The 21,850-nt window shown below is 36.6% G+C and overlaps 1 protein-coding gene across 6 annotated transcripts in view; it reads right to left on the bottom strand.

Annotated features, from left to right (window-relative positions):
- The window catches only part of ATRX (ATRX chromatin remodeler), a 75,780-nt gene that overhangs the window by 31,295 nt on the left and 22,635 nt on the right, over positions 1 to 21,850 (bottom strand). For all 6 annotated transcript variants that reach the window (XM_072334950.1, XM_072334947.1, XM_072334953.1 and 3 more), the window contains 9 exons: positions 18,481 to 21,368; positions 15,159 to 15,237; positions 8,456 to 8,586; positions 7,769 to 7,951; positions 6,168 to 6,261; positions 5,539 to 5,647; positions 4,774 to 4,953; positions 4,454 to 4,595; positions 3,199 to 3,308 (listed from right to left, as the gene is read on the bottom strand). In XM_072334950.1, coding sequence (XP_072191051.1) covers positions 3,199 to 3,308; positions 4,454 to 4,595; positions 4,774 to 4,953; positions 5,539 to 5,647; positions 6,168 to 6,261; positions 7,769 to 7,951; positions 8,456 to 8,586; positions 15,159 to 15,237; positions 18,481 to 21,368 — 3,916 coding nt within the window. The remainder of the gene's footprint in view (positions 1 to 3,198; positions 3,309 to 4,453; positions 4,596 to 4,773; positions 4,954 to 5,538; positions 5,648 to 6,167; positions 6,262 to 7,768; positions 7,952 to 8,455; positions 8,587 to 15,158; positions 15,238 to 18,480; positions 21,369 to 21,850) is intronic.

Raw genomic sequence — 21,850 nt, 5'->3', positions numbered from 1 at the left:
GGTCCATTGCTTCAGTTGTTATTAAAAGAGCAAAGCAAAACACAGCACAGCTGGAGTTCTTAAAATACGCCCTGCCCAGATGTTGTGCACCACAGACAATCAAGACTGCTCCTTGTTAGAACTAAGCGGTACATACACGGAATGACTGCAGTTTCTCTGTTCAGCTATAAATTCATATTACTCAAGTAAATAAATAGCTAAAAATAATATTAAAACTAGTAACGCTAATTCCAACTCTCCTTTGACTGCCTTCTTTATGGAAGAATCCAAGGAATGTAAAGAATCTCAGGGAGCTACCCTAAGTGCTCTGTAACTATACCCTGTAATGCTCAGGTCACGAAAAAAGCTTTTTCAGGATCAACAAGTCTTAAATAAAATTTGTATCAATTAGAGTATGGCAGAAATAGGTATTTCCTACTAAACTCCATTTGTTGAAGAATCCTAAAAGAATCCACTGCAGACATAGGAATGGAAGAATCTGTCTTGAGTAATGGATTAGAGGGAAGAGACAAGAATTAGGAAAACACCTGACCCATCAAGACATAGCTAATTCTAGGAAAGATTAACAGATCCTGCCTGCTAGATTCTCTCTGAAGATTTTGTCTCAGAGCACATCTCAATCTCACTTAAAACTAATGGAGGACATCAAGTCTAGCCAAGACAAGCCTGTTGTCCAGCAGTGTTTTCATGTGCTGATTATGCCAAATAACAACTACTAAAGCAAAGAGCAACTACAGACCTCACACCAAAAATAAATATATCAGCAATCAGCTGCAACAGCACCTTACAGCACTTCGTTTGGTGAGTTACTAACAAGGCTGTATTACTGACTGCTGTCACCTGTGGATTATGAAACCAGCTATGGCACAAAAATCTTTCATACAGCTTGGAATTCTGGTACATTGATATACTGACCTCTCTATGAATGAATAGATCTTGAGCCTTCAGGTCAGGTGATAGGGCTATAGGGCTTCCCAACCCAATGGGGGAAGCTTTCACCACAACAGATCAAGATGGAAGAGGATGGTGAAATGGCATTTCCTCACAGACGCTTTGAGGATCCCATCCTCACTGTAGGAAGAAAATAACCTCTTTAAGAACCATCATCAGCACGCTAACGAGACTGCACTCCAGAGAATGACTGAAGTGCATCCAAATTTGGCACATTTGAAGAGGGAATTTAGAATGAGGCGTTGTACAAGTGCTGCCTGCTACATCAGCTAGACTTGCCACTCTCAAACACACCAGAGCATTTGGCTTATCTCCTGTCAAATGACATTACAGAGTAAGAAATGCTCCTGGCAAAGAAAGGCCCTGACTGAATTCAAGTTGAAATCAATTCTGATCAATTCCTACGTCTTCAGAAGTAGCAAATTAGTTTTCTAGTGATTCAAAAAGGTTCACAATAACTCATTTCAGAAGGCAGATATCCTGATACGGGTGTATCTCCCATCTCCAGAAGTGAGGAAGCATCGTATCAGTGAAGGCAAATGACAGGAAGTCCAAAGTAGCTCTACTTTTTATCAGCAGTGATCGTAGTCTAATGGCAAATGGCAGATTTTTCTGGCAAGAAATACTAATGGTCGCCTTCTGGTAGGTCAAGAGACACAAAGAAGATTTTTTTTCTGAAGGCAAATGATGACAACAATTAGGGGCACGATCTTTTGCACCTATGAATATAAGGATTCTGCCTCTCTAAGCATAGGTAAGACTGTTAATGCTTCTTTCTTCTTCAGAGTTCTCAAAAACTTTCACTTCTCTTCCCCAGAATAAAAGGGAGAAGTTCTTCTGTCAACTGAGTTTTGCTAAAGAAATTCTTGGGCACAAATTGGCAGTGGAGCACCAAGAAAAACTACTCACCAATCTTCTGCTCATACTTGTAACGATGCTAAATGCAAACTCCTAATTTTCATTATGAAGATAGATACATGGAAGCAGGCAAACAGAAAAGTAAGTAAGCACTCCTTATTCTTCTAAAAGGGTATTGAGATGCAGGGAATTCAAGAAAACTGCTATTGATCTTTTGTCTCTTTTGAAGGTCAAGGTAACCTGACATCTGCAGTGGTTAAAAGAGACCCAAGAAAAAGAGCCTACAAGCACTGTTTTAAAGCAACTGCTTGGGTGATCAGCTTCGGAAGAAATATTATAAGATCAGGACTGAGGTTCTGGTTTTACAGACTTAATAGAAATGGGAATCTGTTCACCATGTGACTTTTTAACGTGGCAGAAAAGCCAACTGTATCAAACGTGGAAATCTTTAAAACAAAACAAAACAAAACAAAACAAAAAGCTGCAGTAGTCTATTAGAAAGACTTCAAAAAAGCAATCCTCAGCTGAATAGAAGAGAAGGAATACATGCTGAAATGACAATGTGGGCTTGAAATGGAATACCTCAGAAAGCCAAGAACTCTGAAGCCAAAGTAAAGAAATTAAGAAGTGATAAAAAGGATTGAAAATATACTGTATGGTTTACTGCCAAGGCAGTGAAAATCTGTGGTCTTATATCGTTTGTGATGCACAACAATCCAAAAATACAAATGTACATTAATGAAATAAAAACAAACCAACGCTCCCCTTCTCCAATCCAGAATACTATAGACTGTAAGAAAGTATTGTTTATATTAAATCACAAAGAATCTGAATACAGACACTAAAAGCCTAGAATTGAACAATAATAATAAAAAAAACAAAACCCAAAGATAGACCTCCTACTTTATCAGTGCAGCAAATAAGCCCAAAAAACAATGAAGAAAAAAAAACACTTTGAAGAGTAACACATGAATGGGAAAGACCACAAAGAACAAAACCTGTTTAAGGTTATTAAACTGGCTTAGAAACAGTTCTCCAAAACCTTTCTCCTATTAGCTTTATTTTGACATACGGAGCTGCAAGTAAGCTTCACATCACTTACAAATACACATGAACTTCTCGAGTGAACCTCAACAATTATTTTATTTCAGGGTTTTTTTAAAGCAGAAGAAGCGCAAGTGTTAATAAGAACTTGCACAACTACATACTACCGAACATAACTGCTTTCTGAGAACCTTTTAACAAAACATTTTTCCTCCAACAGCCCTCATCAAGTCACTGCCAGGGAAATAATAAGTTTTCACTATGTTCTGAAAGTCATTAAAATTGCCTTTTGACGGATCAGCTTTTAAAGGCTACAAACAAGAAAATAAGACTTTCGCTTCTTACCTGTAATGTCTTCCCCAGACCCATACAGTGAGCAAGAATGCATCCAGAACCAGGAGATGTCTTTGTCTTTTTAACAGATTCACAACAGCAATCCCACATGAACTGAACACCTGAATAAAATTTTTGAAAATTTTCTCATTAAACATTCACTTTAATAAAGTTCACTTGGTAAAAGCGATCACTGCAAGACCATCTCTCCCACAAAAGCAGTTCTGGGGGTAATTATTGATCCATTTCTGTCAAATGGGTAGTGTTTGAGATGCATTTTGCCTTGAAATCAATTACACACATAGCTCCCGCTGATGATACAACTGGATTAAAAAATACTGTTGTGAATACTGCCGACGACTTCAACCTTGTGGGCAGGGAGAAAAGAGGAAACAGAACAGCACTGGCAAGGCCATCGCAGGAAGACTAGCATGATCTTAATGATCAGCAAGAAGGAATTTAAATCAAGGCAGATCATACGTACAGTTCTATGCTTAAAAAGGGAAGAATGAAGAAAGAACAATGACTGCTGAGATAAAGGACAGAAAATATAATCCTAAATTAAAAAAGTCTTCTGGGTGATTTTTCTGTTCTTTGGTGCTTATGCATTGGGGAGCTGCATTCTTCTATGCTATACAAAGCACAGATGAATCTTCAACTACTGTGTCTGATTCAGAGCACCTCCCTTTAAGAGCCAAACTAAGTACAAAAAGCTCTTAATGAAATGGAAATTAGTGGATACTACGAAACTGGAGGAAGATTTAAATGAACAGAATTGGGCGATTGATAAAGTCATGATTGGTCATTCTCCTTTTCTTCATTGAATAGCAAAAACAAACAAACAAAACCAAACAGAAAATGGAGTCAAGACATAACAGGTATTAGGAAATATATTCCTGATGGGAAAGCCAGGAAAATATTGTGAGATTTTTAAATCCTCACTGAAAACTGTGAAAATCAAATAGGCAAATTCCTCAACAGAATGGTATACTTACATCTGATTCTATCTCAGTGCACAGAATTACATAATACTAAGGGCCATTCCAACTTCAAATTTTTAGGACTCTGCTTATAAAATGTAAGTATATGCTGGCGCTCATTTAATTTTGTTCAGATCTTCCAAAAGCACAACATTAAACTTGACATTCTGGCATTTGCCTGCCAAGAAGTTTTTATTATTCTAAATTCAGGTCATGTAGGACACTCAGCCAGAGTACAAATACAACCAAAGAAGAATTTTACAAGTGTTTTAAATCTTTTTTCTTACCATCTACTTGGTGTGGTTTCAGTCTGGTAACTATACTCCTGTGAACCTGCACTAATGGTTCTTTTGTTTCTTCATCTTCATCTAAAACCAGTTTAGTTGTAATGGGACATTTCAGAGGTGAAGCATCTTCTATCTCTATCACCTATAATCAGAAACAGTGCATCACAGGAATACTTCACATGTGAATAATGTCAAGCATTTGACAGTCACTAGCTTTAGCAAAAATGGAAGTCACAAGTTAAATTGAACTAGAAATACGACATCTTGGACATCAGAATCAATTCAACCTCCTACCATTTTATAATAAAAAGAGAACATACCTCTCTCAGCTTCTCTCTCTCCCGTTCTCTTTCTGCTATACGTTTTCTTCTTTCTTCTTCCTCTTTAAGTGCATTCTGTGTCTCTGTTCTAAGCTTATCATCTTTAATAATCTTCCTAATTTTCTTTCTGCCTTTTCCAGGAGATTTTGAATCGTCATTTTCCTCATCTTCGGAATTACTCTATTATAAATTAAATAAATAAAGTCTTAACAATACAGTTATGACAGACCATCAAATCACTGATTTTCAATTAAGCCCTCAGAATATTTTTCTTTAATCTGGTAGTCTGTATGCAAAAAAGAAGTACCGATTTAACTACAATGTATTCTGAGATATTAAAGATAAGCCCAGTTGTGCAAAAGCAGTACTGAAGATACTGTTATCATATAATATTAAATAATGACTTAATAAATAACTTTTGCTGCTCTAGAGGTGCTAAATCAGTTCAGTAGAGCCTACACGTCTGCCATCTTCTATATTTAATTTTACAAATTCTGTTTACTCAAAATATATTGTCCATTTAAAACATATATTTTAATCAACATCTAAACAGGAAATGGGTTCAGTTAGTCATAATGGTTTTTTCTGCCCACAGCAGTGCCATTTTACAAATTTTAACTCACCACTGAGAGAAGTCACAATTTTTTACTGTTCAATTTTGTCTCTGTTTTGCACAGAGAAATTTGAGATACTCAAGTCCCTAAATCAGTTGACATGAGAAACAGAAACTCCTTTTCCCAATTATTAATTCAAAACACGATATACCTTATTGTTGTTTTCACTTGAAGAATCATCCGGAACTTTTATACGTCTTCGTTTCTTTTTCTGTTTGTAACTGCGCTGATTTTCTTCTGCCTCAGCTTTCTTGGCAGATCTACAAAAAGCAGGAAGAAGCTTACTGACACATGATGATAACTGACTGCCTCATTGATAGACAACAACATAAAATTACAGGATCTATACCGCTATGTAAGAATAAACACTCCTTCTGGGCAGTTTTTCTTCCAAATGCCCCCCTCCCCCTTACCTCACTGGACACACAGTAACATTCTTTTCCAGACAACCCTGAAGAACTTCAGTCACAAAGTGTCAGTATGCTACAGCAAACCGCCATTCCATGATCAACATAACTATCACAAAATGCTCATTTTTTTCCTCAACATTCTTCCTACTGCCTCATCAAACTGCCCTGTACCACACACTGCAGTACAAATGCAGAATAGTTACACTTGCCGCAAAGTTAATTAGTAGATACCAAAGATGTATCAAAGGTTTTAAAAACTGATCCAAAAATCACCTAAGTCACCAGAAGCCTTCACAGTTTACAGTCTCACTGCCTAGATGGCTCTAGTGAAAAACATAAACCAAAACCCGAAGATAACATAAGCACATACCTTGTTCTTGGACGCTGGTCATCTTCAGACTCACTGACTTCTTCACTAACAGCAGATTCATGAAACTCTGAGTCATTTGAATCATCGCTGCTCACTTTAAAAGTGAAGTAGGATTTCATGTTGAATATTATTGCAAAGTAAGCAAGCAACATTACTTATTTTCTAATTATACAATAAGCGTTCAAGATCAACAAGCAATATAAAAGTAGTAGTAAGGGGGTACAGAGTAGAAACCACATAAGCACCGAGTCCTGATGGGTGGCATGTTTTGCCAGCAAGAGTTAAAGTCATTTTCCTTTAACACACCTAAGCATAGTTTACGAGCATATGACGGATAGCATTATATTAGAAAGCTTCACATTCCAAAGAAAATGAGTTATGGGGAACAGAAGTTGAAAGAACAAAAGATGATCTTTAGTTAAATAAAAGCTTTTCTTTCCAGTGTTTCAGATATCGTTGTATAATCACACACTCCACAATTCAGGCAAAAAGAACAATTTACTAACAACATATACTATTATATTGCTGTGTTTATGGGTTGAAGATCTTCTGGTATGAAAAGGACTCAAAAGACAATTACGGATATATCTAAAACAGCAGCATGAGGCAATATTTCCATAACTACTTTAGGAGTTAGTATTGGCATTTATAAGTAATTAAAATCAGCATGTTATTTAGCAACTTTTAAAGTGTGGTTAACTTTGAACACAGTAGAAAGCTAAACTTTTATGAGCCACAGGATTTTGAAAAAGATTGTTTCTACATATTTAGTGAAACATAAGTTTAATAATACAGGGCTAGAGATTATGAGGTGGAAGAACCTGAACTGTTCTACTTGGGACTAATTCACAAGACTTATGCTAAAGGATGCTGAGAATTAGTTTGACCACATCTTATTTGCATACTGCCACTGTATTTTCAGCTTCATTTTTTGGAGTAGAAAGAAACGTTTTTGGTAGAGCAACATTAGGAATTGAAAAGTACATCTTCGATGTGCAACCTTAATTCCAATGCCACGAACAACTGTCAATGTTTATAATGACCAGTGTGGCAGCAAGCATTTATTTTTACTGTTCCTCAGCTCCTCAAGATTGCTCAAAACAGTTAAGTGCTAGGGGTTGATATCCTTTGTTCTTACATGCAACAAAGGAAAGAAGAAAGTTAAGACAGGCATAATTTCATAGTGCCATCTACTGTTCAGCTAAAGCTTGCAACATTTAAACTCCACCATGGAGAAAATGTTGATGATGCATGGGCCTATTCACAGTCCAAGCAAAAAGAGTAATTATATGTAGGGAAACACTACGTTTTCACAAATTAGAGTTACTAGGTTAAACTCTGGTATTTGAAATTAACATTCTAAGACTCAACAAGATTAATCCAACTCAGAGGATACATTAGAAGGTAGATGTAAGCTGCTGCAGTCATTTATTTAAACAGAACTATTTACCAAACACAGAAAAGAGAATTCTAGGCTTAATACACAAGGAAGCTTACACTGAGATTTTAAAATTACAGAGTTTCAGGTCTACATTTTCACAGGCCTTGGGCTTGTATTATATAACTAAGTACTCAGTGACAAAAATGTTTGGATTATATACCTTTCCTTCTATTTCTGCGCTTCCCTTCTTTTGTTTCTTTAGGTTTCACTTTCTTTTCTTCACCAGATTCTCCATCACTCACTGTCAGTTTGTGCCTCAGCAGTCTGTGTCTGTACCTGGGCTTCTTTGAGTCTTCTTCCTCCTCTGAATTTGATTCAGAATTATCTTCCTTTTCATTCTCTTCTGTCAGAGATTAAAAAAAAAAAAAAAAAAAAAAAGTGAGTACAACATTCACACTGGTCCTTTTTTTCCTAAATTTGGTAAGAATTAAAACCAGAATTTAGGCTTATTTCTGCACTACTTCAAAAAGGTATCTGACAACAGAGTTGTTCCCTCAAACACTAAATATTTTACACTGCCTGTACACTTGCACCATCTCTTGCAATGACTAAAGCTGTTAGCTGAATTACGCATTTGCATGCCTTATTGTTCTTCATGGACTATTCCTCATAAACTGGCTACAAAATGAGAATACTTAAAAAAACAGAAATCAAAACCCAGCACTGTCAGAAGAGTACGAGATGACCGTCATGATCACGTCCTCTGTCCCTTTACTACCTAGCAACATCCATTTGTTGTTGCTGAAATCTGAGGAAATCGTAATAATCATATTTTTTCTTAAGAGACCTTTGAAATAATGACAGGCACTACAGCACCACTGTTTTTGCTGATGCATTTGGTGCTTACCATCATCTACTGTGTTTTCTGTTTGCTTTCCAGTTTTCTTTTTTCCTTCATCCGACTCTTCATCAGAAGATGCATCCTCATCAGAGGAAAGATTGGCTTTGATTTCTTCTAAAAGCATTTTCTTGGCAATTCTTTGAAGTAAAACAGAAAAAACTTTGTATTCCATTGTTCAAACATATCTATGAACGATAAATGTAATCCTATACCATTCAGAACTTCAAAAAAAGGTTTGAAAGCTGAACAAAAAAAGGCATGATGAATAGTTGTGATAAGACAGGATATAAAAGCAAAATCTTGAGTTAAATACATTGTGTTAACTTGCTTTTAGGAAGCAAATCTCTACCATGCTGCTTAAAAGTTCCACACCTTACAGTAAAGACTGCAGATAGTTATAAAGCGTACACGCAAATATTTTGTTTCATTCATTATTCATTCTTATCTCTTCTCATCTCTGCCAGGACAGGCACATACATAATGTCTAATTGTAACAAAGATACTGAAGACAAAAAATCTTAATTCTCAAATCATCTCCTCTCCCAAAATTTAGCATTAAAAGTGCCTTAATTTCCTGAGGCACCGAATCTACACAGATAGCATTTACACAAACAGCAACAGATTTTAAAGCAAGTATCACCAAATGTGTGTTTTAATCACAGAGAAAAAGGAATGCCGTAATATGCATTAATTCACAGGTTTAAAAAAAGCCCCGTATCTATACAGTTTGCCTTCAACTGTGTTAGCATGCCAAGTGCCCGGGCCCACCCTACAGCAAAAGAGATGCTGCATTAATTGCTGTAACACAGTGCGACTTAAGAACTGCCAAAGTGCCTGGAGGGGAAAAAGAACACGCTGAATCTCTCATACAACTACAAGCACTTGCCTTTAACAACTACACAGAAAATAACACACGTAAATATGTGCGCGTGTGTCTATACAGAGATTTATTAAAGATGAACAAATCTTTGATGAAAAAGATTTATCAAACATTATGGGACTTGATTTTCAAAACAAAATTACCACCTTATTTCCACAAACCGCTCAGCTTCCCACTTTCACCTCAGCACAATCATATTTTCAGCTAACGTGCTGCCTACGGTTTACAGGCTGGTTTGGCCCGGTTCCGTGGGGTGAAGGGATTTAGCAAAAAACCATGACATGTGCAAAAAGCTACTATGGAAAAACGGTTTCTTTACATGCTCTTGCAACATAAAAAAAAGTAAAAAACAACCACCTTGCATGAATATATACATCCATGGGAAAGTATGAAATGACGTGTCAAACAGACAGGAAAATACTGGACTTATCTGAGAACTCCTACTTCCAGGGGAAAAAAAGTCCTGAAAGAATGAAATCCTCCTCATATAAGTATTAGAATTATTATACTTCCCATTACATGATTATCAATATCAAATGTAAAGCTTTTTTTTTTTTTCCTAGGTCGGATCTGGTCTGTCCTGCGTTTTGGGAGACTTAACGTACACTGCATGCATAAGTTCAGAATGGGAAAGTCTTGATAAGTCAGAACAACCATTCAAAAACCAGAATCTAGGCTTTACTTGGAACCGGCAGACGAATGACGATCTCTTAAATTACAGCTGCTTATGTACTAGAAAATTAAACTTGTTACATTCAGGTAGTACTTTAAAAATGGTTTGAAAGAACATTTCATTTTGTAGCACTATAGCAGATCTCTGAAACAAAACAACTTTCCAAAAGGAAATTTCCCAAGTCATCTTTTCCACACACTTCATACCGTTATCTTCTATTTTTAGGACAGTGTTTTCCACAAAGTTTTTAAAGCTAACATACATTAAACTGTTATTAAAAGACGGAAGTAAAACGGTTTGGTAAACAGCATGAAGCCACTTAAGACAGCTCAACGAGTCACAAACCATCCACCATCCTAAACACCTCTCCATGCCCCCCTCCCCTTTTTTTATTTTTTGTAGGAATGGCTTGCAAAGAAAAAGTTAATTATAACCATAAAACGCAATGCTATCGGTGAGCTTTTATCTATCTTCGGTGAGTTTTTAGTTCTATCTATGTCAACAGATCACACTGTGAACCCAAAGAAAACTTATTCCATAGGTAAGCAATGTTCTCTTCTGAAAGTGTTTGCATTACACAGAGAATTTGGAAAAGGGACTTTTTTTCCCCTTCTCCAAATAATTATCACATCATGTATAGCATCAGGAATAAATAATGCACATAAGAAATCAAGATTATGTTTCTTCCATTTTTTAAAGATTCAAAAGACTTCCTACAGAAACTGCTCGCAATACCACTGGTGGTTGGCTTTCTTTTTATTTTCTTAAAGCTTTTCATGTAAACTAACACTGAAATGCAGCATCAGTTCAGTCACTTCTCTCATTTAAAAAACAAGAATATCACCAGTGTTTTATTTTGGAAGAGAAAAATGTGGTAACACCGAAAAGAACTGCAAATGTTTCAAATTCGGTCCTGGAAGTACTGCCTTGTAACACTGCCTTTGGCCTCGTGTCATATTCAACTGTATCAGCCAATAACAAAACTTCAGTGTGGATAACAATACTTACCTTTCACACGAGACACCTTTAAGAATGTATTGATTTATTTTTAAACAAGATTGACTGGTTTTTAACAAGAAAAGACAGGCATTTTTATTTGTTCTTTACTTCTATGAAATAGTTAAGAAAAACAAGAACAGCGAACACATCATTCACCTAGAGAAAAGGCCACACACAACGTCTAGTACCTATAAACAAAAGGTACAGCTATTTCCCTACTGACCATCATCATAATTACCAGTTAACTACACCTTTTCAGACTGGGTAAGCTTATTAGTTTCCAATCATCTAGTATAATGTCAATTAATTAGTTGTTGTTCTTATATGTATTTTTAGCCAGGATAAAAATTCAACTACTTTTAATCAAAAGGAAATGGAAGTATCTGTCGAGTGACAACACCTACATTCTCTTCCATGCTTTGTAATGGTATGGCATTTAGCAAAAAGAGTAAGACATTGCTTAGACACGTACAGAATTTATGATTCCTACTTTAATGTAACCACACATCCAATCAGAAGTGTAAGCAACATTAGAACCAGACAGATTAACTCTTGTTAATGTATCTGACAAGTGACTGATGTAATGAACAGCTTACATCAGTTAGAGTAAATTCGGTACTGAACTCTTGGAATTTGTTTTGAAGTTAAAATATGCCACTCCAAGTAAGTGAGCACATTTCAGTTACAAGATGTAAAACCATCTAAAGTGACCAGGCTTCTAAGGGATGAAAACTGAATGCCCTTCATATAACATTTTCACATTTGTACCAACATCAAACTGTAAGCACCAAGAAAAACAAGTCACAATGGTGTGAAAATGCCTCCACTGCCAGAGCAGAAAGAACAACGTATCTATGTACCTGCATCAAGGATATAAAGCACATTCTTTTGCCAACTAGATTTTACAGTGAACACTGCAAAAAGCTTTAAATAAAAAAAATACAGAACTGAATGGCCTCCAGCCCAGGACTTCAGGTAGTAAAGAATACCTGCATTTCACTCATTTCTGCCATGCAGATACTGTGACTCTGAGCACATCATGTTGCCTGGCCCCACTGCATCTTGTCTGAACACATTCTAAGATTCGTAATAAGGACATCTTTCCAATTTTATAAAATGCTTGAAGAATAGGGCTGTAGTCTCAACCAGGACATAAAAATGAACTCTTATATAAAATTGTACATACATACTTTTATTCTAATCAGGATTTAAGCACCCTACACCATTGTAAGAACAACACTGAAAATACACATTAATAAATGAACTGGTTATTATGTATTTTTCAACTTCTGTAAAGGAAAGAATGTTTTCAAAAGGAGGCAAATGGGAAGTTACCTAGCAGCTGCTTATCAACAGCACAACTCCCTTTAGTAATCCTTCAGACACTCCAGCAAACATGGAATACAAGGTGTAACCTCTCCTGATGTGGGAATAAATCCACAAGATAACTGGCACCATTCTTGCTCATGAATTTCGAAGTGCCAATACGATGGACTCATTTAGAGCTTGTCAGAAATCTGGACAAGGCAATGCTAACACTCTAATTTTCTTCTTAAATCATAATTTTATATATTACTTAAGCGTTGTGATGTACTACTACCGATTAGATTATATGAAGTGACACACAGTGTTCATAAATACCTATTAGGAATACATAGAAACAAAGTTGCCCAAAACAAGCCTATGTGGACAAAAAGGTAAGACACTATGTGGCTAATAAAAGCCACCTTTCTTCCAGTAACGTTCTAACATTACTGTGTTAAACGGGCTGCTGATGCACTACTGAACATTTAGACCCAATTAAAACATATTCTGAGATTAATGCTTGGATGGAATACCATACAGGTCTTAAAAAAGTCAGAACTGCCAAAGTTCTTCTAAACACTATACTGTGCTGAAACAGTCTTATTTTCAAGCTGTCAGAGTTGTATTAAATTAAATGCTTGGACAAGAAAAATGTTTTACAAAAATTTATTGCATCCATCAAATACTTAAAGGCATTCTGCATCAAATACACTATTTGCTTCTTAATAAACAAAACTACCGCAAACATATTAAACAGTATCATTTAAAAGATCAGAAGGACCAGTAATAGATAATTACACAATATAAGATGAAAGCATACAGCACTGTCTGTCATATTATGATCCACTTGGATATTGCATTTTGGCAAAAATTATTTCAAGACTAGTAATATTCATGTCATGCACATCCAAAGGTATGCAAATAACAGAACATCTAAACTAGAAACTTGCAAACATGAAAGCTCCCACACTACAAATACCCAGTAGTTACTACATCCCCTCTTTGGCCTGGCAGAAAATAGGCAACTTAGCTGAATAGCAGGTGAACTATTTAAACACTCTGTGTTGAGTAAACAGAAAAACAAGCTATTTACTTCTCAAATTTGTTCCATCTTTTTACATTTTGTCTTTCTGATTTTGGTGCTAAGTGCAACACATGCTGAATGTAAAATTAGACTGCAGTTACCAGTTAACTCGTCTGAAGGTTGACAGGACTGTTTATTGACACAACACCTCCCCATTTCATAAAGTATATATTCAGAATATTCCCTAAACAAAAACGTCAACAAAGATTCAGCTTTAAAAGAAATTACAGAAACTGATTTTTAAAACCTAAATTGATATTTCTGATTTGTTTGATATCAATTCAGTTAACTCTTAAACTAACAGCGAAGATCGCTCAGTAACATTTGTACTGTGAGCACTGAACTTTGATAATGTAGGCTTAGCTGTCCACCAAAAACATTTAAGAAACAAGCAAAAAAGAAAATAAAAATAAAATCAAAACAGGACAGAAAATAATGAGTCTTTTTTAAAAATAAGAAAACACACTTGTATTACCAGTGCTTACATGTTCTGCTTATGACCCTGTGCTGTCAAGACCCTAAAAAGCATTGTTCTTTAAAATTAAATTTGATGACTGAAAACAGGCAAGAACTACATTATTAGCAACGTTTTAAGGTGCGTAAAGGACACGTAAAGGACACACAACGTTTTAAGGTGCGTAAAGGACGTAAAACACTGCGTAAACAGTGTTTTCAAAATTTACTTCAGTCACACACCAAAACATACAACTCTGTGAAACAAGGATCCCATATTCTAAACTAGTAAGGCTCAGAAGCAGAAAAAGACTTCATCAGAAATTGTGCAAAGCTACAAAGCTGGTCACACACATGCTAAATGGCAGAAAAAATCAGTTTCTGAAATACTGTATAAAAATTAGTTGAGCAAGTCTTCAGTCTAACTACAATAACTTCAAAAAGGAAACTCCAGCTCACATTTGAGCAGTGCTTTACGCTATGCATTAATGTGTTAGGAAATGAAGCGTTGACATTTTCTAGCCAGGTTAATTCTAGTAACTACAACAGCATTGGTAAAATATGTCTTAATAAACTAACTGTATCTTACATAAATTTGCTTTTATTGAACTTGAAACTGAAGCAATATATACGCCACAAATCCAAAAATACTTATGCAGGACTTAAAATGCATAAAGATGTCTCTGATATCATCTGCCCCTATGCACAGTCTTTATAGAATAATCAGGGCTTAACTAACACTTTAGTGAGTTATTCTATAATGGATTAGAACTCAGTTTAAATGAAAGCTTGAAATCTCTGCAATGGTGCCTTCTATACATTTCTTCTCTTTATTGAGAGAACGTGTTTCGAATAAAAAAAGCAAATTATGCAACATTAAAAACCAAACTCAGTGTGTGAAGATTTCAGCACTGCACATACTGCACAGATAGAAATTTTTTCCTTCTATTCATTTTATAACTAACTGAAATTCACATTTCTCAGAAGTAGGCTTTTACCTGCCTGAATGAAACACTTCTCACAATCCCCACATTTTCAATGTGAACATAAAATGGACAGTGGTGCAGTGCATTTATAACACACCCTATGCAAGGTGTGTTAGTTAATACTTCTAAATACTTTCTTTGCATTTCTGGATTTTGGCCTCTGTTCTCTGGCCCCTTGTTCAAACTTGCTGGAAGCCTGTGAGCGAGTCTTTACAAGGCAGGTAGTCCTGGTTTTTACAACCTGCTTGCTCTTCCGTTGCGCCGGTTTGCGCCCACGCCTAGGGTGTGTTATATAAACCTTTTTTAAGTCCTTATGGATGCAATCATACCTATTCTCAGGATCGTCATCATCATCATCTTCCTCCTCCTCCACTGGAACAATCCTTGATTTAGTCTCTCCCTCATCTCCTGTGTAAGGAAGAGGAAATAAAAACACTTAATAAATGTCAAACCTGCAATAAATAACACAGTGCATGCGTCCCTGCCCTGGCAACTAGATGATCTTTAAGATCCATTCCAACCCAAACCATTCTATGATTCCACTATCAAGAATTCCCACACAAAAATGTGCTGTTTGTTGAACTGTAAGAAGCTATTAGATCAATTTGAGGAGCTCTGCTGCTCAATATGCATAAGCTAAAAAGAAGGTCTGAACAACCGTGACAAAAAATCACTTACTAAAGTCCCAGGCTGCTCTGTAGACATTAAGATGTACTTGAGAACAATAATCCTTGCCTACCTTTGCTTTCAAAGTGTTAAAGACAAGGCATGCACATTTGTTATGTATATGTGAAGATATATTTTGAGAACTACGTGGGTTATCCTTACAGCAAGTATCAAAACTCAGCTATGCAATATGGTTACTGTCTCACATGGAAATCCCACCAAAAGCAACAGCATGGGACAATCAAACACAACACACAGCAAGGGGAGAATTACAGTGTGACACGTGCTTCTGAGTTCCTCTGCAACTCCCTAACTGAACAGGGAGGATTTCAGATAGCAGACTGTTTCTAGCACACTCCCAAACCCTCCCCCCTTTCTCTTCCCCAACTTGTACATCAGTCGAATTTAGTCAGTAATATCAAGCTTCAGAGGAACATTCTAATGAACTGATATCCCCTCACTCATCATTTCTGTATTTTCTGCAGATTAAAATCAGCCTGCAGATGTCTTGCTCCCAGCTGTTTTTACATACTCCTGTCCTGGAACTCATACTAATCAGATGTTTGACAAAGCTCTGTAAGAGATATTAAAGAAGTCCTTCACTCTCAAGCCTGGATAAAAAGAAGCATCTTGCTGGTTAAAGTTGATTCTAAGCCTCACTTAACAACCTGAGCTTGTTCAAACACAGGAGAGACCCCTTTATTTACTTGCTTATCCAATCACAATAAACTGAAAGGAAGAGGAAGTTTGAGTCTTCTTAAAATCATATAACAGAGTTGCATGCTCAGAGAAACATACAACATAAAAGGTTACAAGAGACCACTGAATATTATCTACCCCAACTTCTCAAAGGAGAGCTAACTGCACAGTGAGATCAGCCTTCATCTGGCCTTGTCCAGTTTTCAGTATCCACAAGGTCAGAGATTCCAAAGATCAACAGGGCAACCACTTCCAGGCAATGACCATCCTCAACATGAACAATTTTCTCGGAGTATCTGATCAGAAATCTCCTTTCTGCAACTTCCATTCACCCACCCTTTCATTGTGCACTTGGCTCAGCCTTCTCACCCGAAAGGTAGTTAAGAAGACAGCAATTAAGAGTCCCCAGCTTTATCACTCTTTTCAGACCAAATAAACCCAGTTCTCTCTCACATTATCAATTATCCCACCTCACCATCTTATTCTTCAGATCTGTACACTGTTATCCCTCTACATGATGCTCCAGTGAAGCCAAGTACTGTTAAGTATCTGTTATTGTCAGAGTACAATCCATTACTTATTGCTTTCATAAAAAACTCTTTGCATAACCCCCTCACCAATGACATCATTGGAGAAGCATGATTTTAGCTGTCAAGGAAAAAAAATAATACTGCACATCCCAGTATTATCCATATGGTGACTTAACTAAACCCACTCCATTGCAGGATCTTAAAAACAAACTTAGTTCAAAACTGCATGACATGCAAAGTAAGAAACTTATTTTCCAACTTATTTCTGCAATTATGTGAATTATCATTAATCTAACTTTGCTTTCCTACACATCTATAAATCCAAAGTTGCATAGCAGCTACAAAAATTAACTTCACACAACTAAACTGCAGGAAAAGCCTGTGAAAAGATGGGTGGGCATCACGTTGGTAGGAAAAAGAAAGAATTTTATGTACTTTTTTTCCCCACTCTCCCTAGAAATTACTGTCCTCACAAAAATCATCTCATTTTGCACATGTAAAAGGTTCTACCTACAATAGGTTACTGCAAAAGCCAAAATGCCACCATCCCTTCTGCTGCCTTCACAAATACATTACCAATTTTAACTTGCAACTTCACTAATGACTTGGAATTACCAGAGCCAACAGTTACAGTAAAGTCATGGACAGAAAGTTATCTGAAATGTCATTAGAAATTAGCGAATAGAAAACAACTTCCCTTTTACAGCAATCAACAGCAAATAGATTTCTTTTTTTCTTGCAAATTCATTTCTTCCAAACATCTGTAGAGGCCAGGTAACATGAAAACTACCCTCCCTTTTTAAGTTCTCTAAAACCAACAATCCAAATCCAGCAGTTTTTTTGCTTCCTGAATATAGTAGGCATTGGAGAAGGAGCAATTCATCTTGAAAAATATAGAGCAGCAATAATAAATAAAGCTGCTATGAAAACAGTAAGCGATGACATTTCTGTCTGTATTGGTTTTAAATGTACAGATGGAAACAAAATGTACAGAAGGTATATAAGTGAATGAGTAAAGGGAAAACTCACCAACGGTGGTGCCTTGACTGAAGCAGCTGAGGCAGTCCTCCCTGGTGAGCGATCTCCAAGAGATACTGCTCCAGTGGGAGTCAGCCCTTAAATGAGGTCTCAGAGGGGATGGAGTCAAGCTCCACCCCTTCCGGGAGCACAGCTACATCACTCTCACCTGTGCTCCCACAGCTGACCCCATACTTGCCTCAGCTGATTAATCAGAGGTTCAGGCTGTGATTACCAATCTCCCATACACTGTCAATTAACAACAGGTGCTTTAACATTGCAGGGGTCACATGATGCAGAATCTACATGACTTTTTAAATGTGTATTATAGTGCCACAAGCTTTAGAGGCCTCTCAACTGCATAACCACATGCTGGAAATCCATCTGAATTCTCTAGGTATCTACTTTCTTAAAACTAGTTTCTGCTATCAGTATCTCCTATCAGCCAAAAAGAATACATGTGCTTATGTAAGCCACGCTGCAAGGAAACACCTGCTGGAATTACAGCCTGTAACTACAGCTTCTTAAGCCTCTCCACCTTTTACTCCAGAAATGATGAGTGATACAATGAAGTGACATGGCCACTTCTCTATCAGAATTCAAAAACTTAACTGGCTGCAAACTTTCACACGCATGATTATCTCCTTACAGATATTTTCACTCGTGCATTATTAAAATGTTACCCCAATCTTACACTTTACAGGTTAATAATAGGTGTAAATAAAAATATTTTGCACACCTGATGACTGACAAAATCCTGTACCAGTAGACAGCATTAAATTCTCAGTCACCGGCATAATTTTTTGCTCATCACTGCTTCCATCACCTGTTGAATTCTGCTCATCGTTTTCTTCCTTATCGGATGAGGACGAGGAAGAGACAATAACCTTTTTTGACATTTTCTTTTTCTCTGTTAAGTTACTCCTTTTATTTTCTTTCATGGATCCTTTTTTAACCTTTTTCTTATTGTCTTCATAAGATTCCTCATCAGAAGAGGACGACTCATTCTGCTCCTTCTTGGTAATTTTCTTTTTGTGACTTACTTTTTTCTTTTCCTTCGCTTCAGGTCGTTTTTTACTTCTCACGGCATCTTCAGAAGAACTCTCCTCTTTCAGGGGAGATTTATCAGCATCAGAAGACAAATCAAGCTGTACTCTTTTAGGTACTCTCTCTCTTAAATTCCTCCTCTTCCTTTCTTTAGCCATTGTTTCACTTTTAGTCTTGTCGTTTTCAGAAGAATTACAGCTTCCTTTCTCTGGGGATGACTTTTCAACATCAGAAGAGGAATCTTCTTGTTCTTTCTTGAAGATTTTCTTTTTCAAATTTTCTGATTTCTTCTCTTTTTCTGATCTTTTTCTAGTTTTGAATTTCTCCTTTGAAGAGTCAAAACTGTGTTCCTTCTTTGCATGTTTCTCAGCACTCTCTGAAGAAGAATCTTCTTGTGCCTTTTTCTTCATAAAATCCTTGTTTTTCTTACCTTCGGCTACCTTCGTGCCTTTAGGACTACTCTCCTCTTTCTCAACATCAGAAGACTCATCAAGCTTACCCTTTGAAGCTTCTTTTTTTAAGTTTTTCTTTAGTTTTTCCTTAGCAGTTGACCCCACACTAACTTTTTTATCTTCAGATGAGTGATTCATCTCGTTCTCTGGAGATGACTTTTCAGCAGCATCATCTTCAGAAGATTTACCTCTCTGCTTCTTCAGATTTACCTTTCTCTTACTAACTTTCCTCCTCTGCTCTTCTTCAGAAGAATCGTAACTATCTTCTTTTCGCGAGTATTTTTTCTTAGCTTTTTTTGCAGACTCAATTTTACTCAAATGTTTAATTTCTTTTTCTAACTCAGAATCATAGTTCGAAGAATCTGAATAGTTCTGACGTTTCTTTTTTGCCACAGCAGAATTTTTAGCTGATTTGCCCCTTTTGGCATCTAAATCTGAACCAGAACTGGAGCTTTTTCTTTTCCGCTTTCCATTTTCATCCACTACTGGTTGATCCTTCACAACACTTGAAGTCTTCTGATCTCTTGCTGGTAGTTCGCTATTGCTGTCAATATCTGAAGAACTGCGACTCATCATTGCTACTTCTTTAAGAACAGCTGGCATCTCATCAGAATCGGAACTATTATCTAATATAGCTGGCTTTTTTGATTTACAAAGTTTATTAGGCCTAGGACCATCAACTGTACTGTCAGAGGAGTTTCTTTTATCTTTTTTCCTTCTTGATTGTTTTGATGATCTTCTCTTACGGTTTTCATTACCTGTGTCATTGCTATCTTCTTCTGAATTTGATGTTAAAGGATTAACATCTGTTGGGCGCCTCAGTGGTGTGGTCTTCACACGGGGTGATCTCCTGAGATCAGATTCCTCTGCAAGCGAGACAGTTTCATTCTCTGTGGAATGTTCACTATCAGCATTACTATTTTGCTTTACAGAATCACATTTTTCTGTTCTTTCATCCTTTCTTCCCTTTTCTAGACTGCTGTCTTGATCTTCAGATTTAACTGGAGACTCAGAAAGTGATACAGGAGTCAATTTCACAATCAATTCCTTGGTTCCTTTAGCTGATGCTTTCAGCTTAGATCCTTTGGTATCTTTCAAAGGAGTGGTTAATTTTGTATTTGGATTCTCATGATCAGCTCTGGTATTTCCATTCCCCTGCTCGTCTCCTGCAGTCTGAATTTCCATAGCAGATTCTAGAGTCTCAAAAATATCTTCAGGAACAGATGAGGGAACAGACACTATATCCATGTCTAAGGCCTCTGTACTATTAGGTTCATACTGAGGTTCCTCATTTGTGCCAGACTTTTTATCTTCACCACTTGTACGTTTGCTGTCTTTTTTTTCTACTGTTGAAACATCTTGATCCATTGGCTCATTGTCAGGCTGTTCCGATACAACTTTTTTGTGCTTCTTTACAGTGTCATCCCCTTTTAGTGCCACATGTTCCATTCCTTCATCTTTCTTCACCTCATTTTTTTCTGATCTAACATCAGTTTTTTTCTCTTTGGTATTTTTCTCTTTGATTTTAACATCCAAAGCTTGAATCTCCAGGTTCAGATCTTCTTCTAGTGCCAGATGAGCTTTTTTGATGTCACCCAGCACAGATCTAAAAGCTTTTAGCTGACGAAGTTGCACGGCTGGGCTTACTTCTGAATTTTCTGCAGCCTTTTTCAAAAAGCTCACAAAGCTGGAATTCATATTTGCTGTAGTCTCAACCAGTTTTTTTGTTTTCTTAAGCATGTCTTTTGGCACCATTAGTGCTTTATAAGAATATGTTAGTGAACCTGAATATGAATCATCTAGTTTTTTTTCTTCACCATTACAGTTTGAATTATTTCTCTTTGGAGAAAGTTTGACTGTATTGTCGTATATTTTACTTTTTTCACTTTCAACTTTGGTCTTTTTTTTGTTTTGTTGCAGTAACTGTTCTAAATTTTCAAAAACGCTGTCACACGCAGTGACCAAGTCCAATAGAGGCTCTGGATGACAGCTATAGCAATGCCACTGGTTATTTTCATCCAGTATAGTCGATAGCTCCTTTCTACCCAAGTTGCGCAAAATGCACTTTTTACAGAAGGCGTTATGGCAGAAGTCACAGCAAATCAGATTTCCACCTTCAGCACACCACCTGAAACGAGACGTAAGAAATATAAAAGTCTTATCTCCCTCTAATCAAGGTGACGTTTGAGAAGTTTCCGTATTCTTCAATGACAATGAATCTACTTTTTAAAAATCTGGATGATAAACATCATGAAAAGCATGACTGAAAAGCACTCAATTGAATTACAAAGTCAGAACATTAAGGTGTTTGATTAATGTTCAAAAAGCTGGAAGGGCAGTAACAGCCAAACAATTTCAGCAACAATCTTAAACAAAGTAATTAAACTTGGTTTTCCATGTTCTGCCTAAGACTTACTTTTTTAGTTTATTTTCAAGCAAAATAATCAGCTTAAGTCTTTCTAGCTTTAACTGGCATATTACTAGTGCATGAAAGAAGGAAAAAAAACCAAACACCTACACTTAGCTTCTATGGTCTTTGATGAAGACCTGAAAACTGACTTCATAAGCAAGAGCACAAGCAGCACAAACTACAGAATTTTGACTGGGTTA

This window comes from Excalfactoria chinensis, chromosome 4 (assembly GCF_039878825.1).
Source record: "Excalfactoria chinensis isolate bCotChi1 chromosome 4, bCotChi1.hap2, whole genome shotgun sequence".
Taxonomy (NCBI): domain Eukaryota; kingdom Metazoa; phylum Chordata; class Aves; order Galliformes; family Phasianidae; genus Excalfactoria; species Excalfactoria chinensis.
The sequence above is the reverse complement of the archived record's forward strand: the minus strand, read 5'-3'. Positions and strand labels throughout refer to the sequence as shown.